Here is a 27,966-nt window from a genome sequence, read left to right on the forward strand (position 1 = left end):
AGGCAGATTAGTCAAAGGAGGGAGTTGTGCACCATATGGTTCCATTTTTCCTTTATAATTAGTTTTGTTTCATTAGCAGGTCGATTTATTCCTTCATGAAGGAGGCAGATGCGGTGTGGCGTGGTGGGGGTCTCAGTGTCCGCTGTGGGCAGCCCCAGGAGCAGCACAGTCTCCCACAATCCTATTATCCCACTAATCCGCTCTTCCTAGTGGCCCAGCTCCTTAATGACCCGCAGCTAACGGCTTGACTGGGTGGACACAGCTTGGCTCCTGTCTTTCCAGCACTACACAAGTTTGTCCTCTTCTCTTCTTTCACACAACTTGCACTACAGCCCCTGTATTGCATCATCATGAGATGGGCAGTGTCTCTTTTAAATAAATGGTCAGTAAGTGGTCAACAAATTGATTTCTCTTTCTTTACCCTCTGTGGTGCAACTCTACACTGCTGAAAACATGTATTGTCTTTTCCATCACTGTGTTTATTAGTTGCTCCATCAATGTACCAACACTACTGGAGGAATGCCAGAGTGCGTCTCCAAATGGCAACTTCTGCATCCAGTCAGGTTTATTCTGATGCACTGGAGCCACTCTCTCCCAGTGTCCTCACACTTCCAGGGCTTGGGGTGCTTAGAGCTCTTCCAGTCTCTCACTCACCAGCACTGGGGACAGGAAGGGACCGCTGCCTTCACAGGGTCGGCCTTCAGTGCTGACCATTTCGTTCTGTTGAAAGGATGGCAAGTCCCAACAGCTAGCTGTGACCTAGCATGACAAACAGAGATCATAAACCTGCATGGTAAATTCTACACATACGTGATGTTTGCTGGCATCGTGTGTTGATGAAGTGGCCACACCACTCTCCAGCTGTGACTCTTCCACAGAACAGCCTGGGTTGAATACGCACTGACCTCAGCTGCACAGGCAGTGCTGCAGATGCCTTCTTCTGCCCGGCGAAGCAAGAGAGAGGGACGAGCCTGGGGTGGGATTCGAGCAGGGCTGGACCAGACAGAGCTTACCCTTGTGCGGGCAGGACTGGGAGGAGGGTGCTGGGCCACACGGAGGGTGGTGCAGTCCTGCTGGAGCAGGGGCAGGGCAGGGGTGTGACCGGTGTGTGGGTGGCACCTGCGTGGAGGTAGAAGGCCAGCAGTGTTTTTTCAGGGGACACAACTATGTAATATAGGTGAAGCACAACTGTAGTTTGGGTGGGGGTGAGGAGTGGGCGGGTGTGCCTGGATGGAGGCATGTCTTGTACAAGCCCACCCCCTTCCTTGGCTCCTCCTCTGGAGGAGTGACCTTCCTCTGCCACTCTACTTTGTCTGCACTAAGTCAATCAGCCATTCAGTCACAGTCACTAATTCAGCTGGTCACTCTCTCAGTCAGTCTCTTTGTCAATCAGTCACTCAGCAGTCACGTTGACACTCACTCTGTCAATCAGTCACTCCACCACTCTGTCAGTCATTCCTTCTCTCTCCAGTCTCCTGTCTCTCTCCAGTCAATTCAGTTTTGTTTTTTCAATTCAAGGTGCTTTATTAGCATGACCGATGGGTACAATCAGTGTTGCCAAAGCAAATAAAATAAAATTAACCTGAAACAAAACAAAAATAAAATCTACATATTACAGACATTTACAACAAAGACATATCGGAAAATATTGACATATACTGTAAATATATTGAGCATTATTGGGAGACAGACTCACTGTTCCTCAGGCTGTGACAGGAGATCACATACTGGGCTGCCAGTTCAACTGAGTTCCATCCTCCCTCTCCCAGTAGGATTGGGACCCTCTGTGATTCTGGCAGCTGTGCTAACTCTGCCTGAGAGACTCCTGTCTCCTGTCTCTCCAGTCTCTCTCCTTTCTCCTGTCTCTCTCCAGTCTCTCTCCTCTCTCCAGTCTCTCCAGTCTCTCTCCTCTCTTTGTCGGTCACGCTTGACCTCAGCGGGTCAGAGGCTGGACTCGGCTGGCCCGTGGGCTCGGCTCCAGCAGCCCAGTGAGCTGCTCCTGCCTATCTCCCTCTGGCCCATCTGGGCGGTCCGGCGCAGCAAGAGGCCGGAGAGTCAGAGGGGTCAGAGAGGGGCGGCGGAGATGGAGAGGTGGAGAGGGAGGTGGAGTCTCCTGGCTGGTTTGTGTGTGTGAACCCAGCTCGTCCCTCCCAGAGACACAGGCCCTTCTGGCCCGGCCCCCCCTCCTCCTCCTCCCTCACTCCGCTCGCTCTCCTCTCACTCCCACCGCACACTCTACGGGCCCTCGGCACGGGAACGGAGGCAGGAATGGACACGGAAGGGAGCCAGAGCAGCCTGTCGTCCGCCGACTCCCCCCACGACCCCTGGTAACAGCCCAGCGCTCCCTGCTCGCTCCGCGGGCAGCGGGCCGGCAGCACAGGGCAGCTGCTCGCACACAAAGACTGGCGCGCTGCTCCGGTGCTGTACTCCTACTGTACTGGAGCTGCGCTGCCGCCGTGGCTCCGCTCCGCCGCGGGGACCGCCGCTCTCGCAACTTTCCACGCTGCTCAGCCGAGGGCAGGACCCACTCAGAGCGGTCCGGCGGCCCGAGCGAGTTTCAACAAAGTCGACCTGTGCGGCCAACATGGCCGATATTTAAACTTGCTCTCCGTGCGCGATATTATTTGTTATTGTTACAGTTATCATCCGATCCAGTTTCTCACCCTGTTTTGTTTTGGGTTTTTTTTCTTCTCTTGCACAGCAAAATGTTCATCGGGGGTCTGAGCTGGCAGACAACACAAGGTGAGGCGTCTGCAGCGAGCGGCGGCAGTGGGAAACTGAGATTGAGGGCAGCCCGCCGGGGTGACTGCTCCTCTCACCGGTCCGCGCAGGTCGGGGGCACACGGAGCGCACCGCGCGAGTTTCGCTCCAACCCCTCCGGGCTCTGCCAGAAGGCGCTTATTGTGCGGAGAGCGGAGACCGGCGAGCACGCAGCGACCGAATCAAAGCTCCCTTTGAGCCGGGTCGCAGTCTGGGGTAGTTTAAGCAAACAGAGCTGGAAGCGCGGATTAATGGCTCAGTCCTCGATCCCCCCGCCGTGCCGGGCGCCGGTAACCGGGCAGAAAGAGTTGAAAAACAGGCACCCCCGGGTCTGTCGCCCCTGCTCGGGGCAGGAGGGAAAGAGCCCCCCGGATCCGTGTCACGCCTGGGGGTCTGCTCAGCGCGGGACGCTGCGAGCGGTCGGGTCCCCCTCTCTCAGGGCAGCAGTCTGGGGGTGCGAGCCCGGCTCCCCGAGCCTGTGGGGGTGTTGCTTACAGTGTAGCGCCTCTCTCTGGTTTTCGGAGAGAGACCCCCCCGGACAAGGCTCGGGGCCGAGGGACAGGGCACAGGGGGGGCGCTCGGGGTATTTCTGTTGTTACTGGGACAAGTCCAGGTGCGTGCGTGAGCCGCCTCTGTCGGCGAACTAACTCTGTGTCTGTGCCTGTGTTGCAGAGGGCCTGAAGGAGTACTTCAGTAAGTTCGGCGACTTGAAGGAGTGCATGGTGATGCGAGATCCAGTTACAAAGCGATCGAGGTGAGCGAGGGGGCGTGAGCGGGCCAGCCGCCCTATCACAGGCCCGGCCTGCGGGCGCCAGACCCCGGCCCAAACACTAACCCACCCTCCGCGCATCCTGCTGTGACTAACGACTCTGTAAAACCGTGCGATTTCGAGGCATAACGGGCTCCAGACAGAAGAGAGTACAAATTTCCACAACACAGCGGCCCGGGAGTTTAACACTTTTTCTTATCCGCTCTGTCGGAGAAGAATGTGCTTCATCAGCTCCTGCAGATTCCCAGCAGCAATATAAAGGCGTTTGATTGTAACACAAGCATTAAGGGCGACAATCGGACCGGCCCCTTCTCGCATCTGAGCTAAGCGCGTCTTCTCTTTCGCAGGGGGTTCGGGTTCGTCACCTATGTAGATCAGGCGGGTGTCGACAAAGTCCTGGCGCAGCCCAGACACGAGCTGGACTCCAAGACCGTGAGTTGACCCAGTTTCTTCTCTAAAATGGGCCGCGGCGGTCCCGTGTCCAGGGAGGGGTGACGGAGGGCACAGTCCGACAGAAGGAGATGCTTTTTAACACCTATGTATGTGCAGTCGGTAAATGTTTCGTGCAACTTGCAAAGCAGCGATCTTGAAACCCACGCGTGTCAGCGCCTGGAAGGCCGCGCTCCGCAGGTAGCAGCTCGACTTGGGTCTTTTTCTTTGTTGTGCTTTCTGCGGCTCCACTTCCCAGCTGCTTAAAATTTGAAAAAAAGGGAGAGAGACGCGCAGAGAGAAGAAAGGAGAACCCCCCCTCCGCCCGCCCGCAGCCTGTCAGGAGGCCGACAGAGAAGCGTTCTCGCTCGGTGTTCGTCACCATGGCGACCAGGGGACCCGCGCGGGGCGGCTCTTAAAGAGGCAGCGGGGAGAGGAGGCGCTACCGGGACAGGATGGGGCGGGAGAGCGCTGACTTGCAGACTCCACTGTGCACACCGTACCGTACTGCACTGTAGACACTGCACAGTGCACACTGTACTGTACTGTAGACACTGTACAGAAAACACTGAGCTGTACTGAACTGTAGATACTGCACAGTGCACACTGTACTGTAGACACTGCCCTGTGCACACTGTACTGTACTGAACTGTAGACACTGCACAGTGCACACTGTACTGTACTGTAGACACTGTACAGAAAACACTGAGCTGTACTGAACTGTAGACACTGCACAGTGCACACTGTACTGTACTGTAGACACTGTACAGAAAACACTGAGCTGTACTGAACTGTAGACACTGCCCTGTGCACACCGTACTGTACTGAACTGTAGACACTGCACAGTGCACATCAAACTGTACTGTAGACACTGCACAGTGCACACCGTACTGTACTGTAGACACTGTACAGAAAACACTGAGCTGTACTGAACTGTAGACACTGCACAGTGCACACTGTACTGTAGACACTGCCCTGTGCACACTGTACTGAACTGTAGACACTGAACACTGCACACTGAACTGTACTGTAGACACTGCACACTGAACTGTATTGTAGACACTACACAGTGCACACCAAACTGTACTGTAGATACTGCACACCGAACTGTATTGTAGACACTGCACAGTGCACACCAAACTGTACTGTAGACACTGCACACCGAACTGTATTGTAGACACTGCACAGTGCACACCAAACTGTACTGTAGACACTGCACAGAAAACACTGATCTTTACTGTAAGTAAAGACACTGCATACACTGTGACTACTTTGACTTATTGCACAGGCAGAACACTGGTGTCTTTTTCTACTGACTGGTACACTGACAGACACTGTGTTCTCCCTTTATCCATAACACTATTTTTAGACCTTTTTACTTTTCTATAGACATTGTTTCATACACTTACAGTACCTTTACTGTAGACAGTAATGAACTGTAGACACTATATTGTAGATACTGTGACACTATACTATAGCCACTGTGTTACACTGTATTGTAGATGCTATACTATAGACACAGTGTCTTACTGTACTGTAGCCATTATGTTTTAGATACTAAAGACACTACAATGTTACACTGTATTGTAGACACTGTCTTACTGTACTGTAGCCATTATGTTTTAGATACTAAAGACACTACAATGTTACACTGTATTGTAGACACTGTCTTACTGTATATTGCAGACACTATACTAAAGACACTTAATACCGTAGATAATACTTTGTAGTTAATTTAACATAGACACTGTCATACTGTACTGTAGACACTATATTGTAGACACTAGAATATAGACATTGTCATACTATACTGTAGACACAACGTTGTAGACACTATAGTATAGACACTGTGTATTACATCATCAATGTCACTATATTTTAGATAATACACTATAGACACTGTTATACTGTGCTGTACTGTAGTCACTATATTATAGATACTATACTATAGACTCACACTGCGATATACTGTAGTCACTATATTATAGACACTGTAGACGCTGTCATATTGTAGTGTAGTCACAATGTTGTAGACGCTATAGTATAGACACTCTTACTTTACCATTGTCACTACATCTTAGATATTATAGTATAGTCACTGTTATACTGTGCTGTATTGTAGTCACTATATTATAGATAACATACTATAGACACTGTCATACTGTAGTGTAGTCACTATATTGTAGATAGTATACGATAGGCACTGTCTTACTGCATTGTAAATACTATATTGTAGATTCTATACTATAGATGTTGTGTTACACTGTACTGTAGACACTGAATGGTAGATAGTATACTATAGACTCTGTCATACTGTACTGCAGACAGTGTAACAGTTTTTACATGCATTAGATACTGTGCACTTTTATATAATTTAGATGTAGACATTGTACTATACAACAGTGAAAACCCCCTTTCACTGTAGCGTGAAAAGCAATCACATTTGTATTACACACCAGTTTGACCCATTTCAGGTGTTCTAAGCTGCAGGTTTTTGTACTATTTGCACCACTGAAAATATACAGTATTTTTTAGTCTACTAACCACACCTGTCTGAGCTCTTTTTTCCACAAATCACATCACAAGTGTGAAATCTGTATTCCCAAGTGATGACGCTCTGTGAGAAGCCTGCAGATCCTAGTAACACCTGGAATGGACCAGACTGCTGTGCAGTGGGAGTCTGGTTATGGCCCTGCTGGACTGTACAGTAAAGTGTATTCTCAGACACACTGTACCTTGCCTGAACTGCACTGTGTGGCATCAGTCCCTCTGAATGGCCAGTCTAAGTGAGGAGGTTCTGTACTGCAGACAGTGTGCTTTCTTGTCTTCGGGACAGTAGGACTGACACAGCTCTGTGAAAGATGCAGAATGAGGAAAAGTGCTTTATGAATAATCGTAAAAAACATTGGCTCACAGGGCATGAATGAACAGCACCTTGTGAGTCTATCAGGTACAGGTTTGTGTATTTGTCTTGTAGGTCCTTATTTTTCATTCTAGACAGACCTGTCTGTCGTGTAGCTGCCTGAGTCTATCTTTTTGGTCTGTACAGGGCTGTCTGTGTGTCCTGTGTCTTTCCTGTGCTGTGTGTCTGTCCTTCACAGAGCTGTGTCTGTCTTTCTGTCATGTGTGTCTGTCCTTCACAGAGCTGTGTCTGTCTTTCTGTCATGTGTGTCTATCCTTCACAGAGCTGTGTCTGTCTTTTTGTGCTGTGTGTCTGTCCTTCACAGAGCTCTGTCTGTGCTGTGTGTCTGTTATTCCCAGAGCTGTGTCTGTGTTTCTGTCCTGTGTGTCTGTCCTTCACAGAGCTCTGTGTGTCTGTTATTCACAGAGCTGTGTCTGTCTTTCCTGTGCTGTGTGTCTGTCTTTGTCTTTGATCAGTGAAAAAGTAGGCAGCTGTGGGCGGGCCCAGTGACAATGCAAGCTGCCTGTCGCTATGGGGATGACTGACGAACCCCCAGGGGGTAAAGTGTGTGTGTGTGGGGGGGTGTATTCAGATTCTCCATAGTCCTGTGTCATTGTGTTTGTAGCTGCATACCTCCTCAGCCATTGAGTCTTACTTTTCTCGACTATGAGTGAGGGGGTAGGGGAGGAAGCAGAGGGAGAGAGGGAGTCAGTGGCAGATGAGAGGTAGACGTGTAGAGAAAACAGGGAGAGTCATGGTGGAATGTTCCCAGCGGAGTGGCTAAGTCAGTCTGTTACTGTGGGAATCGCTACCGTGATGTCACTGTACATCTGCCTCGCTATGGGGACACTGTTTCTATAGCAACCCCTCATCCCCTCCCTGCACACCTTCCTGAGCCCCACCACAACACTTTACCTGCTGCTCACCCACAGAGAAGGCTGCCATGATTACCAGACAGCTTTGGCTCAGACAGTAAACACCCAGCACAGTCCCGAGCAGACACCAACATAGCCCAGTCTAGTGCAGGAGGCTGTTCTTTATATAATGCAAACAGCCATACTGTGGGAACTGTTTCTCTGTCTGTGAATGGATGTCCTCCTGTCTTTCCTCTCTCTGAGTGAAGATTTTCCTGTCTGTATCTCCTCCCAGTGTGAATGAGAGTTCTCCTCTCTGTGTCTCCTCTCTCTCTGCGTGAATGAAGGTTCTCCTGTCTGTCTCCTCTCTCTCTCTGAGTGGATGTCATCCTGGCCTCCTTCTCCTTGGGCAACATCAGGAATGTCCCCAATGGGGCTCTGAACAGGCAGCGAACTGCAAGACTCGCACTGACAAGAAGAAAGAAAACAAGCAGTTCATCACAGAGAGAGAGGATGAGAGTGAGTGGCTCAGCTTTGACTTCCTACCCCAGTTCCGCTCTCCAGTGTGGAGAGTGCGTCCTTGTGGAGTGTGTGTGCGTGTGTGTGTGTGGGGGGGGGTATCCTTGTGGAGTGTGTGTGTGTGTGTGTGTGTGTGTGTGTGTGGGGGTGTCCTTGTGGAGTGTGTGTGTGTGTGTGCGTGTGTGTGTGTGTGTGGGGGGGTGTCCTTGTGGAGTGTGTGTGTGTGTGTGTGTGTGTGTGTGTGTGTGTGTGTGTGTGTGGGGGGGGGGGTGTCCTAGTGGGGTGTGTGTGGGGGGGTGTCCCAGTGTGTGTGTGTGTGTGTGGGGGTGTCCCAGTGGGGTGTGTGTGTGTGTGGGGTGTCCTAGTGGGGTGTGTGTGTGGGGGTGTCCCAGTGGGGTGTGTGTGTGTGAGGGGGTGTCCCAGTGGGGTGTGTGTGGGGGGGGGTGTCCCAGTGGGGTGTGTGTGTGTGGGGGGGTGTCCCAGTGTGTGTGTGTGTGTGTGTGTGTGTGTGTGTGTGGGGGTGTCCCAGTGGGGTGTGTGTGTGGGGGTGTCCTTGTGGAGTGTGTGTGTGTGTGTGGGGGTGTCCTTGTGGAGTGTGTGTGTGTGTTGTGGGGGTGTCCCAGTGGGGTGTGTGTGTGTGGGGGTGTCCTAGTGGGGTGTGTGTGTGTGGGGGTGTCCCAGTGTGTGTGTGTGTGGGGGTGTCCCAGTGGTGTGTGTGTGTGTGGGGGTGTCCTAGTGGGGTGTGTGTGTGTGGGGGTGTCCCAGTGGAGTGTGTGTGTGCGTGTGTGTGTGTGTGTGTGTGTGTGGTGTCCCAGTGTGTGTGTGTGTGTGTGTGTGGGGGTGTCCTAGTGGAGTGTGTGTGTGCGTGTGTGTGTGTGTGTGGGGGTGGGGGTGTCCTAGTGGGGTGTGTGTGTGTGGGGGTGTCCCAGTGGGGTGTGTGTGTGTGGGGGTGTCCCAGTGGGGTGTGTTTGGGGGGGAGTGTCCCAGTGTGTGTGTGTGTGGGGGGGGGGTGTCCTAGTGTGTGTGTGTGTGTGGGGGTGTCCTAGTGGGGTGTGTGTGTGTGTGGGGGTGTCCCAGTGGGGTGTGTGTGTGTGGGGGTGTCCCAGTGTGTGTGTGGGGGGGTGTCCTTGTGGAGTGTGTGTGTGTGTGTGTGTGTGTGTGTGTGGGGGTGTCCCAGTGGGGTGTGTGTGTGTGGGGGTGTCCCAGTGTGTGTGTGTGTGGGGGGGTGTCCTTGTGGAGTGTGTGTGTGTGTGTGTGGGGGGGTGTCCCAGTGTGTGTGTGTGTGTGGGGGTGTCCTAGTGGGGTGTGTGTGTGTGGGGGTGTCCCAGTGTGTGTGTGTGTGTGTGTGTGGGGGGGTGTCCCAGTGTGTGTGTGTGTGTGTGGGTGTCCTTGTGGAGTGTGTGTGTGTGGGGGTGTCCCAGTGGGGTGTGTGTGTGGGGGTGTCCCAGTGTGTGTGTGTGTGTGTGGGGGTGTCCCAGTGGGGTATGGAGGTGTGGGGGTGTCCCAGTGTGTGTGTGTGTGTGTGTGTGGGGGTGTCCTAGTGGGGTGTGTGTGTGGGGGTGTCCCAGTGTGTGTGTGTGGGGGTGTCCCAGTGGGGTGTGTGTGTGTGTGGGGGTGTGGGGGTGTCCCAGTGGGGTGTGTGTGTGTGGGGGTGTCCCAGTGGGGTATGGAGGTGTGGGGGTGTCCCAGTGTGTGTGTGTGTGTGTGTGTGGGGGTGTCCTAGTGGGGTGTGTGTGTGGGGGTGTCCCAGTGTGTGTGTGTGGGGGTGTCCCAGTGGGGTGTGTGTGTGTGTGGGGGTGTGGGGGTGTCCCAGTGGAGTGTGTGTGTGAGGGGGTGTCCCAGTGGGGTGTGTGTGTGTGGGGGAGTGTCCCAGTGGGGTGTGTGTGTGTGTGTGGGGGTGTGGGGGTGTCCCAGTGGGGTGTGTGTGTGCGTGGGGGTGTCCCAGTGGGGTGTGTGTGTGTGGGGGAGTGTCCCAGTGGGGTGTGTGTGTGGGGGTGTCCCAGTGGGTGTGTGTGTGGGGGTGTCCCAGTGGGGTGTGTGTGTGTGGGGGGGTGTCCCAGTGGGGTGTGTGTGTGGGGGTGTCCCAGTGTGTGTGTGTGTGGGGGTGTCCCAGTGAGATGTGTGTGTGTGGGGGAGTGTCCCAGTGGGGTGTGTGTGTGTGGGGGTGTCCCAGTGGGGTGTGTGTGTGGGGGGGAGTGTCCCAGTGGAGTGTGTGTGTGTGGGGGTGTCCCAGTGGGGTGTGTGTGTGTGGGGGAGTGTCCCAGTGGGGTGTGTGTGGGGGGGAGTGTCCCAGTGGGGTGTGTGTGTGGGGGTGTCCCAGTGTGTGTGTGTGTGGGGGTGTCCCAGTGGAGTGTGTGTGTGTGGGGGTGTCCCAGTGGGGTGTGTGTGTGTGGGGGGGTGTCCCAGTGGGGTGTGTGTGTGGGGGTGTCCCAGTGTGTGTGTGTGTGGGGGTGTCCCAGTGAGATGTGTGTGTGTGTGGGGGTGTCCTTGTGGAGTGTGTGTGTGTGGGGGTGTCCCAGTGGGGTGTGTGTGTGTGGGGGTGTCCCAGTGAGATGTGTGTGTGTGTGGGGGTGTCCCAGTGGGGTGTGTGCGTGGGGGGGTGTCCCAAGGAACAGTGCACCCCGCTGGAGAAGAGGGGTCCTGGGTCAGAGGGGGTGGGGGGCAATTCCTTACACCTCACCTGAGTCAGTAGGAGAGGAATAAGACAGTTTTAAACAGTGAAAACGATGTAGAGATTTATTAGGAGTATGTTATAGATGCAGGTTAATGTTCAGTGAAGAGTATTTTTATTTCTGTGTTGGGAACAGCAGTTAAAGCAGGATTGTGTACTGGATGATTTTGGATTTGTAGTGTTAAAGATTTTTATTAGCTGCTAAAAACAGCAGTGAAGAGTCAAATGGAAAAAACATTTTTTTCACCTGCACTGAAACACACTCCCATTGGAGTGAGGATTGATCCACTCCAGGTTCAACAGAGAGCTTCCAGGAAGAATTGTCCAGCTGACTAGAAAGCCCAAGCATGGTTTCTGGTTTTAAGTACATTTTTGGAGTTGAAATATCACGTGTGTATACTTTAACATTCTAATGCAGAGCACTTAAGACAAGAGCCCTGGTTAGAGCAGGTTGATGTGGATCAGGCTGCTGTGTGCTGTATCCCTATATCCCTATATCCCTGTGTCCCTGGACTGGCTAGCCAGCTGCCACCATGTGCTCTGGGGGGCTGGGGTGAGATTAGCTTGGATCAGCTGACCGGGGGTGGGGGTGGGGGAGAGGGCTCACCCTGGCTGTTTATAGTGCGGATCTCAGGAGCCAATAATCCATCTTAAGGAAACCAGCCTGGCTTGAACTTCCCACACTGACTGCAGGCCTGGCAGGAGCTGCGTGTGTAATGCGCGGGAGCTCTGTGCGACAGTAATCCAGGTGCTATGGACCTCAGAGGAAGCCATGTGGTCTGCTGGCCGCAGCTGAGGGACCTGGGAGAAGGTGCCGGGACTCCTGAATGAGCCAGGGGTGGCAAGACCTGTTCTGGGTGGTGGCTCGGTGCCCAGGTTGTCCCTCACAACCAGTGAGCCCGATCTCTGAACTTGTGAAGTGACCCCACAGATGGACACAGCTCCTCAGTCTCGTCAGCAGTCAGGGGGCCTCAGCTGGGGCCCTGGTAGTCCCCCAGACCTGCCTGTAACCTCACCATAGTGCTGCTGGAGAACCACCCCACGGGCTTTCCGATATTGACTTACAGATTGATTGCTGGTTGTGGAGCGGTGGGGTTTTCCGAGACTGTTGTCCTGGAAATGTCTTAATTGTTTGTTTTTTAAAAATAAATCATGCATACTGGAACTGTCCACTAAAAATAAGTTATTTTTAAATTGGGTGATCTATTTAAAGCATAATATAGTGTTTCTATATGTAACTGAGAATTGTATTAAAGAGAATTCATTAGAGAATTATTTGAGAATTGATACTGATTGACGCACATTGCATTGTGCGATAGTTTGTCAGTGTCCAGTAGTGTGAGTGTGCCTCAGTCAGTGTGCCAGTGTCTGCTACTGTGCCTTTACAGGACCAGGCTGTGTGTGAGACAGAGTGTGGCGGTCTGTCTGTGAGTGTGGGAGAGTATGACTGTGTGGCTGTCAGTGCGTGTGTCTGGGTGTAATTTGGTTCCGTGTGTGGGATTCCAGAGTTGTAGCAGAGCAGTGCTGGGACAGAGGCAGGAGTGTGTATGTGTGTGTGTGAGCTGGGACAGAGGCAGGAGTGTGTGTGTGAGCTGGGACAGAGGCAGGAGTGTGTGTGAGCTGGGACAGAGGCAGGAGTGTGTCAGTGTGAGCTGGGACAGAGGCAGGAGTGTGTGTGTGAGCTGGGACAGAGGCAGGAGTGTGTGTGAGCTGGGACAGAGGCAGGAGTGTGTGTGTATGTGTGAGCTGGGACAGAGGCAGGGGTGTGTGTGAGCTGGGACAGAGGCAGGAGTGTGTCAGTGTGAGCTGGGACAGAGGCAGGAGTGTGTGTGTGAGCTGGGACAGAGGCAGGAGTGTGTGTGTGAGCTGGGACAGAGGCAGGAGTGTGTGTGTGAGCTGGGACAGAGGCAGGAGTGTGTCAGTGTGAGCTGGGACAGAGGCAGGAGTGTGTGTGTGAGCTGGGACAGAGGCAGGAGTGTGTGTGAGCTGGGACAGAGGCAGGAGTGTGTGTGTATGTGTGAGCTGGGACAGAGGCAGGGGTGTGTGTGAGCTGGGACAGAGGCAGGAGTGTGTCAGTGTGAGCTGGGACAGAGGCAGGAGTGTGTGTGTGAGCTGGGACAGAGGCAGGAGTGTGTGTGTGAGCTGGGACAGAGGCAGGAGTGTGTCAGTGTGAGCTGGGACAGAGGCAGGAGTGTGTCAGTGTGAGCTGGGACAGAGGCTGGAGTGTGTGTGTATGTGTGTGTGTGAGCTGGGACAGAGGCAGGAGTGTGTCAGTGTGAGCTGGGAGAGAGGCAGGTGGGCTGGGGCAGTGAGGAGCTCCAGCGTGCTCCCTGCCCAGTGGCTGGTAGTAGCCCAGGGGGTGGGTGTCCGGGCCCTGAGGGCTGTGTGTGTAACTCTGCCTGCCCCCCAGCCGCCGCGTGGCTGTCGCAGATGGGCCTGACAGCTCCTCCGAACCTCATCTCCCTGGAGATGCAGGTCTGCTGCTGGAGCAGCCTCGGCCGCCTTTAACCCCCTCATGACCTCGCAGCTCCGTGCTTCACCGTAGTGTGACACTGAACTGTCGTCTCCTCCTGGCAGCGCTGTTCAAGCAGTGTGCCCTGCTGTTCAGTGTGTCAACCTGTGAAATTAACACACTCCTAAACACCAGGCTACGATCACGGAGGAGCAGTGTTTACCACAGTGAGCAACACGAAGTCCTTCCAAGTGCATTGTGACCAGTGGAAGTATTCTTGTGACGCCCAGGCTGAGCGTGACTGGTGCGACTGTGGGCTGGAGCAGATTGCTCCAGCTGGGAGTAGGATACTCCAGGCTGGGTTGGTCGGAGCCGAGGACGTGTGGGCTGGACTGACCCGCATTCCTACTGTCCTACCCCTTGTCCTGGTGTGACGATGTCTGTGGAAATGCCTCTGGCTCTGGCCTGGAGATGCAGCTCTGATGCAGGGATGTAGGTCTTCCTCAGAAGACCTGATAAAATAGAGTTTAGCAGGAGTTTAAGTGTCTGAGTGAGTCAGAGCCTGACTTTATCCAGAGCTGCTCTCTCTATTTCTCAGTCTCTCGCCTCTGTCTCTTACAGATCGACCCAAAAGTTGCATTCCCCCGCAGAGCGCAGCCCAAGGTAGGTCAATTGTCACTCCTGCCTCTCTCTCCTCTCTCTGTCCTGGGTCTCACCTGGGAGAAGGACAGTGTGTGAAAATGTAAGCTGACTTTCAGAGTGTAGCTAACTTAAGAGATGAAATCCCTCCACTGAGAGTACAGAGTGTCGTAAGACTGTTTAGAATTCAGGTCCCTGATCCCCTTGCTGGATTTTAAGGGACTGTCCTGTTTCCTGTGCAGGTGCTTACCCTATGATTGTTTTTAAATATAATCAGACGTTTCACAACTAGTAATATTATATTTGCTGTTTTATGGCTGTATATATAATTTAAATGGGTATCCTGGTTACCCTATAGCTACAGTCACAGTCTGCTATCAATAGCCTCCTTCCATTACTAATGCTCACCTGGTCACCTGTGCAAGGTGTTGACCAGGTTCTCAGCACAACAGCCTGGCCTCCGGAGAGGCACAAAGGAAACTGTGTGTGTCTGCATCTGCCTCATGGACACTCTTTCTCTCTCATGCTCAGATGGTGACTCGGACAAAGAAGATCTTCGTAGGCGGCTTATCAGTGAACACTACGATTGAGGACGTCAAGCAGTATTTTGACCAGTTTGGAAAGGTGTGTATCTCTCTGTAATTGAGTCTGTGTTCACCCAAAGTGCCAGGCTGCACATAAACACATGATGGAACTGATATAACTCCCCCCTCTGCCTCTCCTCCAGTCTGCCCCAGTCTCCCCCCTCTGTCTCCCCTCCAGTCTGCCCCAGTCTCCCCCCTCTGCATCTCCTCCAGTCTGCCCCAGTCTCCCCCCTCTGCATCTCCTCCAGTCTGCCCCAGTCTCCCCCCTCTGTCTCCCCTCCAGTCTGCCCCAGTCTCCCCCCTCTGTCTCCCCTCCAGTCTGCCCCAGTCTCCCCCCTCTGTCTCCCCTCCAGTCTGCCCCAGTCTCCCCCCTCTGCATCTCCTCCAGTCTGCCCCAGTCTCCCCCCTCTGCATCTCCTCCAGTCTGCCCCAGTCTCCCCCCTCTGCATCTCCTCCAGTCTGCCCCAGTCTCCCCCCTCTGTCTCCCCTCCAGTCTGCCCCAGTCTCCCCCCTCTGTCTCCCCTCCAGTCTGCCCCAGTCTCCCCCCTCTGTCTCTCCTCCAGTCTGCCCCAGTCTCCCCCCTCTGTCTCTCCTCCAGTCTGCCCCAGTCTCCCCCCTCTGTCTCTCCTCCAGTCTGCCCCAGTCTCCCCCTCTGTCTCTCCTCCAGTCTGCCCCAGTCTCCCCCCTCTGCATCTCCTCCAGTCTGCCCCAGTCTCCCCCCTCTGTCTCTCCTCCAGTCTGCCCCAGTCTCCCCCCTCTGCCTCTCCCCCAGTCTGCCCCATTCTCCCCCCTCTGTCTCCCCTCCAGTCTGCCCCAGTCTCCCCCCTCTGTCTCTCCTCCAGTCTGCCCCAGTCTCCCCCCTCTGTCTCTCCTCCAGTCTGCCCCAGTCTCCCCCCTCTGTCTCTCCTCCAGTCTGCCCCAGTCTCCCCCCTCTGCCTCTCCTCCAGTCTGCCCCAGTCTCCCCCCTCTGTCTCCCCTCCAGTCTGCCCCAGTCTCCCCCCACTGCCCCTCTGTTTGCTTCAGCTCCTCTCTCTGTCCCTATCTCTCCCAGCCTCTCCACTCTCTCCCTGTGTGCTCAGTCTGGCCTGACTGCTGCTCTTTCCAAAAGCCGAAACAAACAATCTTTAGTCTTGTGCATCTGAGCTCCAGACTGGAGCAGAGGTTTAAAATTGAAGGTTGGATTGAATGTGCGGTGAGCTCAGTGGGAGTGCAGTGGGAATACAGTGAGCTCAGTGGGAGTACAGTGAGCTCAGTGGGAGCTCAGTGGGAGCTCAGTGAGCTCAGTGGGAGTACAGTGAGCTCAGTGGGAGTGCAGTGGGAGTGCGGTGAGCTCAGTGGGAGTACAGTGAGCTCAGTGGGAGTGCAGTAGGAATACAGTGAGCTCAGTGGGAGTACAGTGAGCTCAGTGGGAGTGCAGTGGGAGTGCGGTGAGCTCAGTGGGAGTGCAGTGAGCTCAGTGGGAGTGCAGTGGGAGTGCGGTGAGCTCAGTGGGAGTACAGTGAGCTCAGTGGGAGTGCGGTGAGCTCAGTGGGAGTACAGTGGGAGTGCGGTGAGCACAGTGGGAGTACAGTGAGCTCAGTGGGAGTGCAGTGGGAGTGCGGTGAGCTCAGTGGGAGTACAGTGAGCTCAGTGGGAGTGCAGTGAGCTCAGTGGGAGTGCAGTGGGAGTGCGGTGAGCACAGTGGGAGTACAGTGAGCTCAGTGGGAGTGCAGTGGGAGTGCGGTGAGCTCAGTGGGAGTACAGTGAGCTCAGTGGGAGTGCAGTGGGAGTGCGGTGAGCTCAGTGGGAGTACAGTGAGCTCAGTGGGAGCTCAGTGGGAGTGCGGTGAGCTCAGTGGGAGTACAGTGAGCTCAGTGGGAGTGCAGTGAGCTCAGTGGGAGTACAGTGAGCTCAGTGGGAGTGCAGTGGGAGTGCGGTGAGCTCAGTGGGAGTGCAGTGAGCTCAGTGGGAGTGCAGTGGGAGTACAGTGAGCTCAGTGGGAGTACAGTGAGCTCAGTGGGAGCTCAGTGGGAGTGCGGTGAGATCAGTGGGAGTGCAGTGAGCTCAGTGGGAGCTCAGTGGGAGTGCGGTGAGCACAGTGGGAGTGCAGTGAGCACAGTGGGAGTGCAGTGAGCTCAGTGGGAGTGCGGTGAGCTCAGTGGGAGTACAGTGAGCTCAGTGGGAGTGCAGTGGGAGTGCGGTGAGCTCAGTGGGAGTGCAGCGAGCTCAGTGGGAGTACAGTGAGCTCAGTGGGAGTGCAGTGGGAGTGCGGTGAGCTCAGTGGGAGTGCAGTGGGAGTGCGGTGAGCTCAGTGGGAGTGCGGTGAGCTCAGTGGGAGTGCGGTGAGCTCAGTGGGAGCTCAGTGGGAGTGCGGTGAGCTCAGTGGGAGTGCAGTGGGAGTACAGTGAGCTCAGTGGGAGTGCGGTGAGCTCAGTGGGAGCTCAGTGGGAGTGCGGTGAGCTCAGTGGGAGTACAGTGAGCTCAGTGGGAGTACAGTGGGAGTGCGGTGAGCTCAGTGGGAGTACAGTGAGCTCAGTGGGAGTGCAGTGGGAGTGCGGTGAGCACAGTGGGAGTGCAGTGGGAGTGCAGTGAGCTCAGTGGGAGTACAGTGAGCTCAGTGGGAGTGCAGTGGGAGTGCGGTGAGCTCAGTGGGAGTACAGTGAGCTCAGTGGGAGTGCAGTGAGCTCAGTGGGAGTGCAGTGGGAGTGCGGTGAGCTCAGTGGGAGTACAGTGAGCTCAGTGGGAGTGCAGTGGGAGTGCGGTGAGCTCAGTGGGAGTACAGTGAGCTCAGTGGGAGTGCAGTGGGAGTGCGGTGAGCTCAGTGGGAGTACAGTGAGCTCAGTGGGAGTGCAGTGGGAGTGCGGTGAGCTCAGTGGGAGTACAGTGAGCTCAGTGGGAGCGCAAAGGGAGTGCAGTGAGCACAGTGGGAGTACAGTGAGCTCAGTGGGAGTGCAGTGGGAGTGCGGTGAGCTCAGTGGGAGTACAGTGAGCTCAGTGGGAGTGCAGTGGGAGTGCGGTGAGCTCAGTGGGAGTGCAGTGAGCTCAGTGGGAGCGCAAAGGGAGTGCAGTGAGCACAGTGGGAGTGCGTTGAGCTCAGTGGGAGTGTGGTGAGAGTGCAGGGAGTGCACAGAGGCTAGCCTGCGCTGCATGTATGGACAGGCGGGGAGAGGACAGAGCCAGTGGAGGGAGAGGGACAGGGAAAGAGGCAGAGGGAGAAGGAGAGGAGGTGCGGTGAGGTGGGTGTGGGGGATTAACGGGGCCTGAACTAATCTCATGTAGCAGCTGCAGCAGGGCCCCTCCTCGGAGTCCTGGTTGCCATGGAGACCTGGCCAGTGCAGGCCGTCCCGGGCAGAGCTATTGTTCGTCCCAATTCAGTGGCCTGGGGGGGAGCACTCCACAGTAATAACACTGAAGAGCTAAAAGTACACACACACATCGACACAGCCTGACACACACTGTTACATGCAGTCTGATACATACTGACTACAATCTAACACTTCCTCCTCTAGTCTGACACACACTGACACACATACTCTGCCAGTTTGACACACACACTCTAACACACAGTCTGAGACACGTACACAGATACACAATTTGACACACTCTCATCAGGTCAGACACTCTTACACAGTCTGACACACTCGCTCACAGCAGGGTGACTGGGGGCCTTGTGGGAAGAAGGTCCTGTCTGTGTCAGCGAGGGTCTGTGTGCTGGGGGTCTCTGTCAGCTCGGTGCTCTTCCAGGCTGGAGTGTTTCGTAGTCAGCAGGCCAGGCTGCTGTGAAGGAGGGACTCTCCACCTCTGCAGACCGAGGGCAGAGTTCTGTGGGCTATGAACCTGTTAGAGCTGTCTGACAGCTGTGTGTGGGTACTGCTCCTGTCAGCGTTGTGCCGGAGTTGAATTGTTTGTGCTCCTGTCAGTGTTGTGCCGGAGTTGAGTTGTCTGTGCTCCTGTCAGCGTTGTGCCGGAGTTGAGTTGTTCGCAGTGCAAGAAGACAGGGAGAAGGAGCAGGGAGACAGTGGGGAATATGTAACAAAGGTGTCTCTCTGCATCAGGACTGCATGCTAGTATCACTGAGAAAAGGACCTGCCTCCCTCTCTTGCCTGTCTGTGTCCTGTGAGGTCTGAATTACTGAGCCAGACTCCACACCTCTGCCAGCCAGAGACTACCATTCCTGGCTGTGCCCAGAGCCTAATTAGAAATGCCAGGATTTTTCCACAGAGAGACTGGCTGAGTCCAGGACGTGGCTATTAAGGTTGGAACTGGATTCCAGTTGTAGCAGAATTGATGCTGTTCCCTAAAGCAATGAGATTCCCAGCTGCACCTGGAACAGACGATGCAATGAGACAGGTACACGTGGAAGGGGCAGGTCTCTAGGGCAGTGAAACAGGTACAGGTGTAGGGAGTGGGTCTCTAGGGCAGTGAAACAGGTACAGGTGTAGGGAGTGGGTCTCTAGGGCAGTGAAACAGGTACAGGTGTAGGGAGTGGGTCTCTAGGGCAGTGAAACAGGTACAGGTGTAGGGAGTGGGTCTCTAGGGCAGTGAAACAGGTACAGGTGTAGGGAGTGGGTCTCTAGGGCAATGAAACAGGTACAGGTGTAGGGAGTGGGTCTCTAGGGCAGTGAAACAGGTACAGGTTGAGGGGGCAGGTCTCCAGTGCAGTGAGACAGGTACATGTGTAGGGGCAGGTTTCTCCAGGAAGTGTGGTGAGACAGGCAGAGATGTGTGAAGCATCAGGGTGAGAGTGAGTGAAAGAGGAGTCAGTCATTTGGAGAACTAAAGACTAACTAAGGGAGAATGTGGGAAAGAGACAGAGAGAACGAGGGCGCTGGGCTCCAGTCAGCCATATGGTTCCCGATTACAGCGCCTGACTGGATGCATTGTGATAGAAAGAGGGACACAGGGGGAGAGAGCAGAGGCACAGCCCCGTCGGCAGAGGGGCAATGGCTTCTCTGGGTCCTGGTCCAGGGTTCGAGAGAAAGCAGCGGCAGACGGCAGAGGGAGAGATGGGCAGAGAGACAGGGAGTGTAAATGTCAGAGTGTGAGAGGCAGGCTGGCAGGACGCCCTGACCCTGTGACCTTTCGCAGGCAGAGGGGGACTGAGTGCCGAGCACGAGCAGACACCCAAGAGCGAGAGCAGGCTCAGGTGCAGCACAGAGAGCTTTTACAGCCCCTCGAAGTTTCTCTCGGAGGTGTGTGAGAGGGGGAGGGGAGCTGTTTGTAAGGAAGCGGACAGACAGCAGTCTGTGCCAACAAACAACAAAGAGCCAGAAGTCTTTTGTTCGCGCCCTCTTTCTCATTCTCTCTCTCCCTGCCTCCCTCCCTCCCTCTCTGCCCTGCTCTCTATCCCCCTGCGCTCTCTTCTCCTGCCCCCCTCTCTCGGGGTGGAGGGGGAGGTTAAGCCTCCTTATAGAAATTCTTTTCCGCGTCTCCATGACAATGCAAAACTTTGCGGGAAGTGAAAGGGAGGCCAGAGAATGGCACACAGTTTCTCAAAGCCCCCCCGCCAGAGGTCTATTGAGAGAGCGGGCTGCGAGCTGAGACTCGGCTGTCTTGGGGTGGAGGGAGGACGGGGTCCCCCCTGGTCCCAGAGCGCCTCGCGGCCCGGCCTGCGATCTCACCCGCTCTCTTTGGCTCCTGCGGCAGGCAGACACCCTCCCTCTCCTGGTGCGGACCAGGTGGCCTGTGGCTTCACACCACTGGGGGGCGCTGTGCCTCACACGCGCTCCTCAGGCTGCAGTGAGAAAACAAAGAACCTCGATGAGGATGTGAGATGTAAAGTAACACCAAGTTGGGCCTGATAATTATTATACACGGGAATGATTGACTTTCCAGTGGCCTGTTCTTTTATATGCATGTATGTGACACCCTGCTTAACCCCTGTTTGGAAAGTGCGCACCGGCCCCCCTGTATCCTGCTGGGGGCGCTCTGCTCCACTCGCTGTGCAGGGTGCCTGTCCAGCCTCCTGACCGTCTGTCTGCCTTGCAGGTTGACGACGCCATGCTCATGTTCGACAAGACGACCAATCGGCACAGAGGTTAGTCCCTGCAGCTGTCAGCCAATCAGAAGGGGCTGTGGGTTCCACACTGGCCGCCAGGGAGAGGAAACCTTACCATTATCATGTGTCTCGTGAGGTCAGAGGGCACTAGTGAGGTATTGAGGGGGAGTCTCAGGAGTCTGAGGAGCCCGGGCCTGCTGGTGAGCCTGGTGGTGTGGTGTTTGCAGCCTCTGCTCACTGCCTGAGCGTCCCTCGGCGCTGTCATCCTACAGGGTGAGACAGAGCCACAGGGATGCACAGGGATCAGCGAGGAAAGAGCACATTTCCCAATGCTCATTCAGCAGGGTCAACCTTCGCTGGGGCTGGACTGGGATCAGGGAGAGTTGCTGAGGTGACCAAACGGAACGGGGCTGGTCTAATTAGCCTTCTGGTTAATCAGAGCTCAGGGTAAACCTCTTTCCCAGCCTGCTGACTGATTGATTGTGACGGGGAGAAGCTCAGCACTAAATCCTCCAGCGAGAGAGGGAGAAACAGAGGGAGGCAGGGGGGCTGAGTCAGGACATTGTGGACCTGGCATGTGCAGAGCTGTGGAGGGAGGAGGGACTGAGGAAGGCAATGTGACGATCGGGGCTGCTACTGGGAGAGAGGAGCTGCTCACACTGAGAGGTGTCTGTCTGCACTGCAGGTTTCGGATTTGTGACGTTCGAGAATGAAGATGTTGTGGAGAAAGTGTGCGAAATTCACTTCCATGAAATCAACAACAAAATGGTGAGGAGGAAGAGGGTGTCTCACAGTGGGTGTGTCTGTCAGTTACAATGGGCGTGTATAGTGTGTGTCTAGAAACTCTTGTCTGTGGGAGTGGCAGGGGGTCTGTGGGGGTGACAGGAGGGAGGGTCTGTGGGGGTGACAGGAGGGAGGGTCTGTGGGGGTGACAGTGAGACATGACTCTGTCTTGCAGGTGGAGTGTAAGAAAGCTCAGCCAAAGGAAGTGATGTCACCGACAGGCTCTGCGCGGGGGCGTTCCCGAGTGATGCCCTATGGGATGGACGCCTTCATGCTAGGAATCGGCATGCTGGGTAGGAAGCCTTCGCCTTATTCAGCGTCAACCCCAGGACATCTGATTGACTTGTGATAGGCTGGGACGGGCATCTGGCCACTGCCTCCACTAATTAACTAGGGTTCCACTTTTTCTGCTACAAAGTACCTGATATTTTACTGATTCACTGGGATTAATTCTGACTCTCTGTTTCACTCATTATACTCTCATTTTTATGAAATTGAAATATTGGGTTGAAGGATAGTTTCAGTTTGGAAGCTGAACCAGTTGTGAAATGTAAAACACCCTCCACACACTCAATGGAGAGCCACTCACACAGTGGGAGTTGTTTTGACCCTTGTTTATGGCTGCCTGGATACCACAGTGATTTAGGCAGCAGGATAATTAATAGTAATAATAATAATATAGCACTTTTCTGCAAAGTGCTATACAGGTACTGGGGACCTCCACCAGCAGTGTGCAGCCCCACCTGGGTGCTACACCAGTCCACTCCCCGCACAGGAGCTCTCAGTGGGGAGGAGAGCAGAGTGATGAAGCCAGTTCAGAGAGGGGGGTTATTAAGAGGCCATGCTGGGTAAAGGCCAGGGTCAAATGATGATAGTTAGGATGATGGTGCTTCTCAGAAGTAAAAAAACAAACGTGTACAAAAACAGAAACCGTTCAAACACATGTAGACATTGTCAAAAGGTATATATGTTAGCATTTATCATTTTCTCCAATTAAAACTGTTTTTATTCATTTTACACCAATTTCAACTCACATTTTGTATTTAGAAGAGAAACAAAATCAGCAAAGGTTTCTTGATTTTGTTTTAATAAAAACCCAAACTGGAACACTATGAACAACAGACCCGCAAGAGGACAGACACACCAGACCCCAGCGCGGGGCTGTGGAGCTCCGACTGACTCACGTGTGGCGCCCAGGCTCCCTCTGGTGGTGTGAGTGTGCAGCTACACTGACCTAGCTCCGCAGAGCGATGTGCTGTACTTTTCTCTTCTGATTTTAGATAATCTTTACCAGTTCGTATCACACCTCCACCTGAAGACAGAATTATCGATAAGTATATTACCTCTGTAGTGTTAGTTGTCGTAGGGCACACCTGACAATTCTAACCTTCAAATGAACAGGGGCTGTTAAAAATACAATTCATACGGTCTGCTATGTCAGATTCACATTGTTTTCAATGGTATTAATTGTGTTAATACACAAAATTCCTTGTCCATGGCTTCAAGCGGTGCTTAACAAGTGATGCATATCTCTGCGCTCCCTGGTCCTGTTTCCATGGAGATGACCCTCTGCCCCATCCTCACCTGGATGCTCTCTCCTGCGCAGGTTACCCAGGATTCCAGGCAGCGACCTACGCCAGCCGCGGCTACACTGGCATCACTCCTGGCTACACCTACCAGTTCCCAGGTGAGCCCGCCCTCCCACCTTGCTCCGTTCCATGATTGGCTGATTGGGGTGGGGGCTGGCAGTAATTAATGTGATTCAAGTAGTGAGACGAGAAGGAGGCCAGCAGATGTGAAGGGCAGGAGAAATGTTCAGAGAAATGGAACAAGAATTTCAGAGATGGTAGACAGACTCCAGTTACACGTCACTCTGATCCATTCCAGGTTTTACCAGGTGCCAGGCCCCTGTGCCAGAGTCGGCACCGGATTTCATGCTTGTTACCGTATATTCAGTCAGCGCGGTGCCGAACTCCTGTTCCTCAGATTACCTTTGCCTGTCAGTCTCGTCAGTGCAGCTTGCTGAAGTAGGTCCTGATGATGCTGAGCAGTGAGCATATACTGTATGGTACCCCTGTGCACTTGCCCTGTGATAGCCAGCAGGCAAGTGCACAGGGGGCACTGCAGTTCCTCATGCTACCAGCTGAGGGAACAGAGTGTGGGAGTGACTGGGCAGGAGGGTGTCACACACGTGCACGCTCACTCGTGCACATGCACACTCACACATATGCACACTCACATGTACAGGGGACTGTCTGTTTGTTTCTCTAGCTGTTTCACTGGCTGCTTGTAAATTTCAGGGAGCTGGGCGTCATGTCTGTCCCTTCCCCCTTCCCAGAGAAATGCTGGAAAGGGGGAATTGTTCTGGGGGATGGGTAGCTGCAGGTCAGGTTCAGGTCTCCCTCGAGCGCCAGGTCTCTGCTCACTCTTGTTCTTTCACACTGTGGACTGTGAGCCTGACCACCTCTCGCCTGTCTCTCACCCCTCTCTGGGTCCCTCATGTCTCCCTGTCTCCTCTCCTCCCTCTCTCCATGAGCTGCCCTGCTGTGCTGTTAAAGGATTCTCTGAATTTCTATTCTAGAATTCCATTTAGAGAGGACCCCCCTCCTGACTTCACCCCACCCCCCCGAGATCACAGGTCAGTTCACGCTCCTGAGGTTTACAAGCAGCATGCTACCTGTCCTGTCCTCCTGTCTTCCTCTCTGTGTGTGAGAGAGTGTGAGTCTGTGAGTGTGAGTGTATGTGTGGACGAGTGTGAATGAGTGTGAGAGACTGAGTGTGAGAGTGAGAGTATGAGTGTTAGACTGTGAGAGTGTGACACTGTGAGAGAGAGAGAGTATGAGTGTTAGACTGTGAGTGTGTGACACTGTGAGAGAGAGAATGTGAGTGCTTGTGTGAGAGTGCGCCACAGTATTTGTGAACACCTGTCCTGCCCAGTCAGTGCAGCTCAGGCTCTTTGCTCTGGCTTGAACACGCTTGGTTTCTTCTGGTTTCTTGGTTTGTTCTTGCCGATTGCCCTTTTTTCCGATTCCAGTCTCTCAGGGGTGGTCCGGGCTTGATGCAGTCGATCACATGATTGTGCATAGTGGTGATTCATAAGGATTGCATGAGTCCCTCCTCCCTGCCTCCTGTCCCTGATCTCGGTGCCATGGGTGAGGTGCTGCCGTACTGACTCCTCTCCTCTCTCTCTCTCTCTCTCAGCCATTCCTCTCACAGCGTATGGACCAATGGCAGCCGCCGCCGCAGCTGCTGCAGTGGTGAGAGGTACAGGTAGGGGGCGCAGCTCCACGTTACATTCAGTATCTGTGCCGTGTTTACGTTCTCCCCTCTCCCTCTGTCCCTTCTTCTCCTCTCTAAATTCAGTTTGTAACGCAGCTTGATATAAAAATCGAGCATTCCCTCTGAGCTGTTAGAGCATTGACATTGCCCGTGAACGCAGGCGAAGGGCGAGCATGAAGGAAACTGACACCAGCCCTCTCTCTCAGGCTCCACCGCCTCCCGCTCCGGGGGCTTCCTGGGGGCCAGCAGCCCTGGGCCAATGGCAGACCTGTATGGAGCCAACCAGGACTCAGGAGTCAGCAGTTACATCAGCGCTGCCAGCCCCGCCCCCAGCACGGGGTTCGGACACAGCCTGGGGGTGAGTCTATCACACGGCACGCAGCTGGAGGCTGGAGCCCCCCAGGCCTGTGAGCAGCTCATTGACCCAAGGGCCTCGTCCAGACATCTCTCGAGAGAAGCCAGGGTATCAGCTTCAATAACATGGCTGGGCGGCTCGTTCCAGACTCCCACAACCCTCTGTGTAAAGACTCGCCTCCTGTTGTTGGTTTTAAATGCACTTACACATAGTTTCCTGTTGTGTCTCATGGTTTGTATTTCACTGTTGATGTTGGAAGAAATCCTCTGGGGTGACCCAGTGGAAAAGCAAGATGTTCAACTTCTTTGTTAAACTCAAGAGCAGCACTACAGCTGTCTGTTACATAACACCCAAAAAGATGACATCAGAAGACATCTCACCATTGGCTTGAGGTGTCCTGCGTTGCACTGGCTGCTTTAAGAAGTATTCTGGTGACATTGTGGACATACAGACTTCATTTCTGTGCTCCTGTTCCCACAGCCTCATACTGACTGACATGCGCAGAGTATATGTGACACAGAGACATTCATTGGGAGGGTTTGACAGAATTCTGCTGCCATGTCTCTAACTCTGTTGTCCTTCCCCTTAGGGTCCTCTGATCGCTACAGCGTTCACTAATGGCTACCACTGAGACAGGTGAGTTCTGGAAGGACACTGCCAGATACTGAGAATCTGAGTCACTGAGAAACAGAGGCATACTGACAGTGCGATACTGAGAGACTCACTGCTGTCTCTACAAAAACATACCTTCTGTTCTCACGCCTCAGACCACCTCCATTTCAGTGATGTGGTGACATAATCTGACCTCCCTTGACCTCTCTGTCTCTGTGTCCCTCAGGCTTTCTGTCTGCCAGTAAGAAGATGGGGTTAAAGCTGCTGTGGTCCAATCAGTTTTCTTTTAACTGCTGCATTCTTATAAACTGCACATGGATTGGCTGTGGTGGCTCTAAATGACCCTGCCTTTGGACTCCACCCACCGACTGAAGATCATTCTCTTCCTGTTCCTGTACTAACATCACTTCCTCTCAGACTCCGCTTCCTGTCTTCCTTCCTGTAAACCTGTAGGTTTTTTGTAGTTTTCAAAGCTGTTTGTTTGTTGGTATCTTCCTGTTGCGCCAGGAGGTCTATAGAGCTTCTTAAAATTGAGCGGAAAAATGGTTTGTGATTGTGTTAGAAAATGTGCTGAACATCCCTCTTTTATTTTGTTTTATTTTTGCTTCCATTTATTCTTACTTTATTTTGGAGGAATATTATTTGGACTTTCGTGTTCTTGTGGGCTGATTATTGTATTGTCTGCAGTAACGTGGTCCCTGAGCTCGCTGGGGCAGAGGGGCACGTCCTGCACGAGACTGTGCGTCTGATTGTGTTTAACCTCCGCGTCTTACAACACAGCACAGAGCACCAATAAGCAAAATGCTGAAAAAAATGCTTTTTGAACAAATGCGAAAAACAGGAAACAAAAATGTATATTTTGCTAGTTTGAAAAAAAAAAACCTTTGTAATATTCAAAAAAGTATTTTTCCAGAATTGGTTTTAAAAGCTGTTTTGTTTTTTTCCTGTAAGATATTGTAAATAGAGGAGCTGAGTCTGCGGGATGGTCAGACAGCAGTGTGCGCTGCCCAGGGTTTGGGGGTTTGGGGGCCCGCCACCAGCACCCCCCGAGTTTCTATTTTGCTTTGCTTCTCGAGACGTGGCTGTGCTGCTCTGTTGTCGTTTCTCTGCTGTTCCGCTCGTTTGTGACCTCTGACTAAAATGAAGGACAAACTGAGGAGAGATGGGGGCACCTCTCTGGGGCCCGGGCCTGGCTGCAGGCTGTTGGGGGTACAGGAGTGTGGGTCTGTTTGTTGGGGGGGGTGTCGAGGTTGCTATAGAAACCGCCAGCATCTCAGCTTGTCCACACAGACAGTCTCGGCTCCTCCAGTGTGTCGGTGCGCTGCAGGGCAGGGAGGGGGGCTCTCTGTTTCCCAGTCAGGCAGAGAGCTGTGGGATCACCTCGCTGTCCCGCATCGGAACGTCAAGGAGCACGGAGAGAGACTCCTGACCGGCTGGTGGGATTGTGAAGGATTTCTGACCCCCCGACCCCCTGACCCCCTGGCGCACGAGACACTGGGCACAGAGAGAGCATCACACGACTACTGGTGACACCAATACTGTAGTTATTTAACAGACTTAAAGAGCAATAAATTATTTTATCTAAAATAATAATAATAATGGTAATACAGTGGCATTCAGGAAAGCGTTTGACGATTTTATTTAATAAACAAAGCTGTATTTTTTCTTCCTGACCGGTTTATTTTGTTAATTTTATTGTTGTTTTGAATTTTAATTTGTGGGGTACCTGTCGCTCCTGGGGTGCGCGGCAGCACTGGGGAGGGGGGAGGGGGGAGGGGGGAGGGGGGTGGCTGTAAAGATACAGACCTGTCTGCTTTTCAGCCAGTCAGTTATTTTTACACTCTGACCAAGGTCCTCAACGACACTGTAACCCTGAGAATTCACTCTCTCTCTGTTCTTTTCTCTTTATTCCACTCTGGAGATCCCTTTAAAATTCCTAATAAATTATTTTAAAACATTGCCCAGATTCCTCTGCTGGTGGCTGGAGAGTCAGAGTGAGAGCAAGCATGTGGTGCGCGTGGAGTGGGCTCAGAGTGGGGAGGGATGGGGACTGGCGTCTGGAAGTGGGGAGAGTAGTGAGTGTGGAGAGGGAGTGGGGAGAGTTCCTGGGTGGGGGTGGAGAGTGGGGAGAGTTCTTGAGTGGTGATGGAAAGTGGGTAGAGTTCCTGAGTGGGGAGAGTTCCTGGGTGGGGGTGGAGAGTGGGGAGAGCTCCTGGGTGGGGGTGGGGAGTGGGGAGAGTCCCTGAGTGGGGTCAGGTCCCAGTCCCTGAAGCTGGGCTGGTGCTCTGGGGAAGCACAGGGAGGTGCTGAGGCTGTGAGAAGAGAGCAGCTGTCTGGAAACTGCACAGCTGGTCAGGATCAGTCACACCTTCTGTTTCCAG

At 53.6% G+C, this 27,966-nt stretch overlaps 1 protein-coding gene and 1 long non-coding RNA gene across 5 annotated transcripts; one reads left to right on the forward strand and one right to left on the reverse strand.

Moving 5' to 3' along the window:
• LOC107079743 (uncharacterized) lies at window positions 1-2,076 on the reverse strand. The gene is made up of 3 exons (XR_001480654.2): window positions 1,697-2,076; window positions 906-1,119; window positions 1-759 (listed from the first exon to the last, which is right to left on the reverse strand). It is a non-coding gene; the product is annotated as an uncharacterized lncRNA (long non-coding RNA).
• Window positions 2,077-2,176: 100 nt separating this feature from the next.
• Window positions 2,177-27,544, forward strand: msi1b (musashi RNA binding protein 1b). 4 transcript variants are annotated; one of them, XM_069182098.1, is made up of 15 exons: window positions 2,177-2,327; window positions 2,702-2,742; window positions 3,433-3,514; window positions 3,877-3,961; window positions 13,978-14,019; window positions 14,527-14,619; window positions 20,547-20,595; window positions 21,242-21,324; window positions 21,515-21,632; window positions 22,946-23,026; window positions 23,921-23,977; window positions 24,541-24,609; window positions 24,825-24,976; window positions 25,563-25,609; window positions 25,812-27,544. In XM_069182098.1, the coding sequence occupies exons 1-14, from the start codon at window positions 2,269-2,271 to the stop codon at window positions 25,602-25,604; spliced, it is 1,053 nt and encodes a 350-aa protein (XP_069038199.1). In that variant the 5' UTR covers window positions 2,177-2,268; the 3' UTR covers window positions 25,605-25,609; window positions 25,812-27,544. The 4 variants fall into 4 exon arrangements, with proteins under 4 accessions (XP_069038199.1, XP_069038200.1, XP_069038201.1 ...); XM_069182099.1 differs by having other exon boundaries at window positions 24,541-24,603; XM_069182100.1 differs by lacking the exon at window positions 23,921-23,977.
• The last annotated feature ends 422 nt before the right edge of the window (window positions 27,545-27,966 follow it).

The sequence above is a fragment of the Lepisosteus oculatus genome, chromosome 22, assembly GCF_040954835.1.
Source record: "Lepisosteus oculatus isolate fLepOcu1 chromosome 22, fLepOcu1.hap2, whole genome shotgun sequence".
Classification (NCBI taxonomy): Eukaryota; Metazoa; Chordata; class Actinopteri; order Semionotiformes; family Lepisosteidae; genus Lepisosteus; species Lepisosteus oculatus.

What these genes read in the sequence shown, in the direction of transcription:
- msi1b (XM_069182098.1), top strand. Translation starts at nt 2,269, where the DNA reads ATGGACACGGAAGGGAGCCAGAGCAGCCTGTCGTCCGCCGACTCCCCC. An exon ending in GAGCTGGCAGACAACACAAG is followed by an intron (nt 2,743 to 3,432) that starts GTGAGGCGTCTG and finishes CCTGTGTTGCAG; the next exon opens with AGGGCCTGAAGGAGTACTTC. An exon ending in CCAGTTACAAAGCGATCGAG is followed by an intron (nt 3,515 to 3,876) that starts GTGAGCGAGGGG and finishes TCTCTTTCGCAG; the next exon opens with GGGGTTCGGGTTCGTCACCT.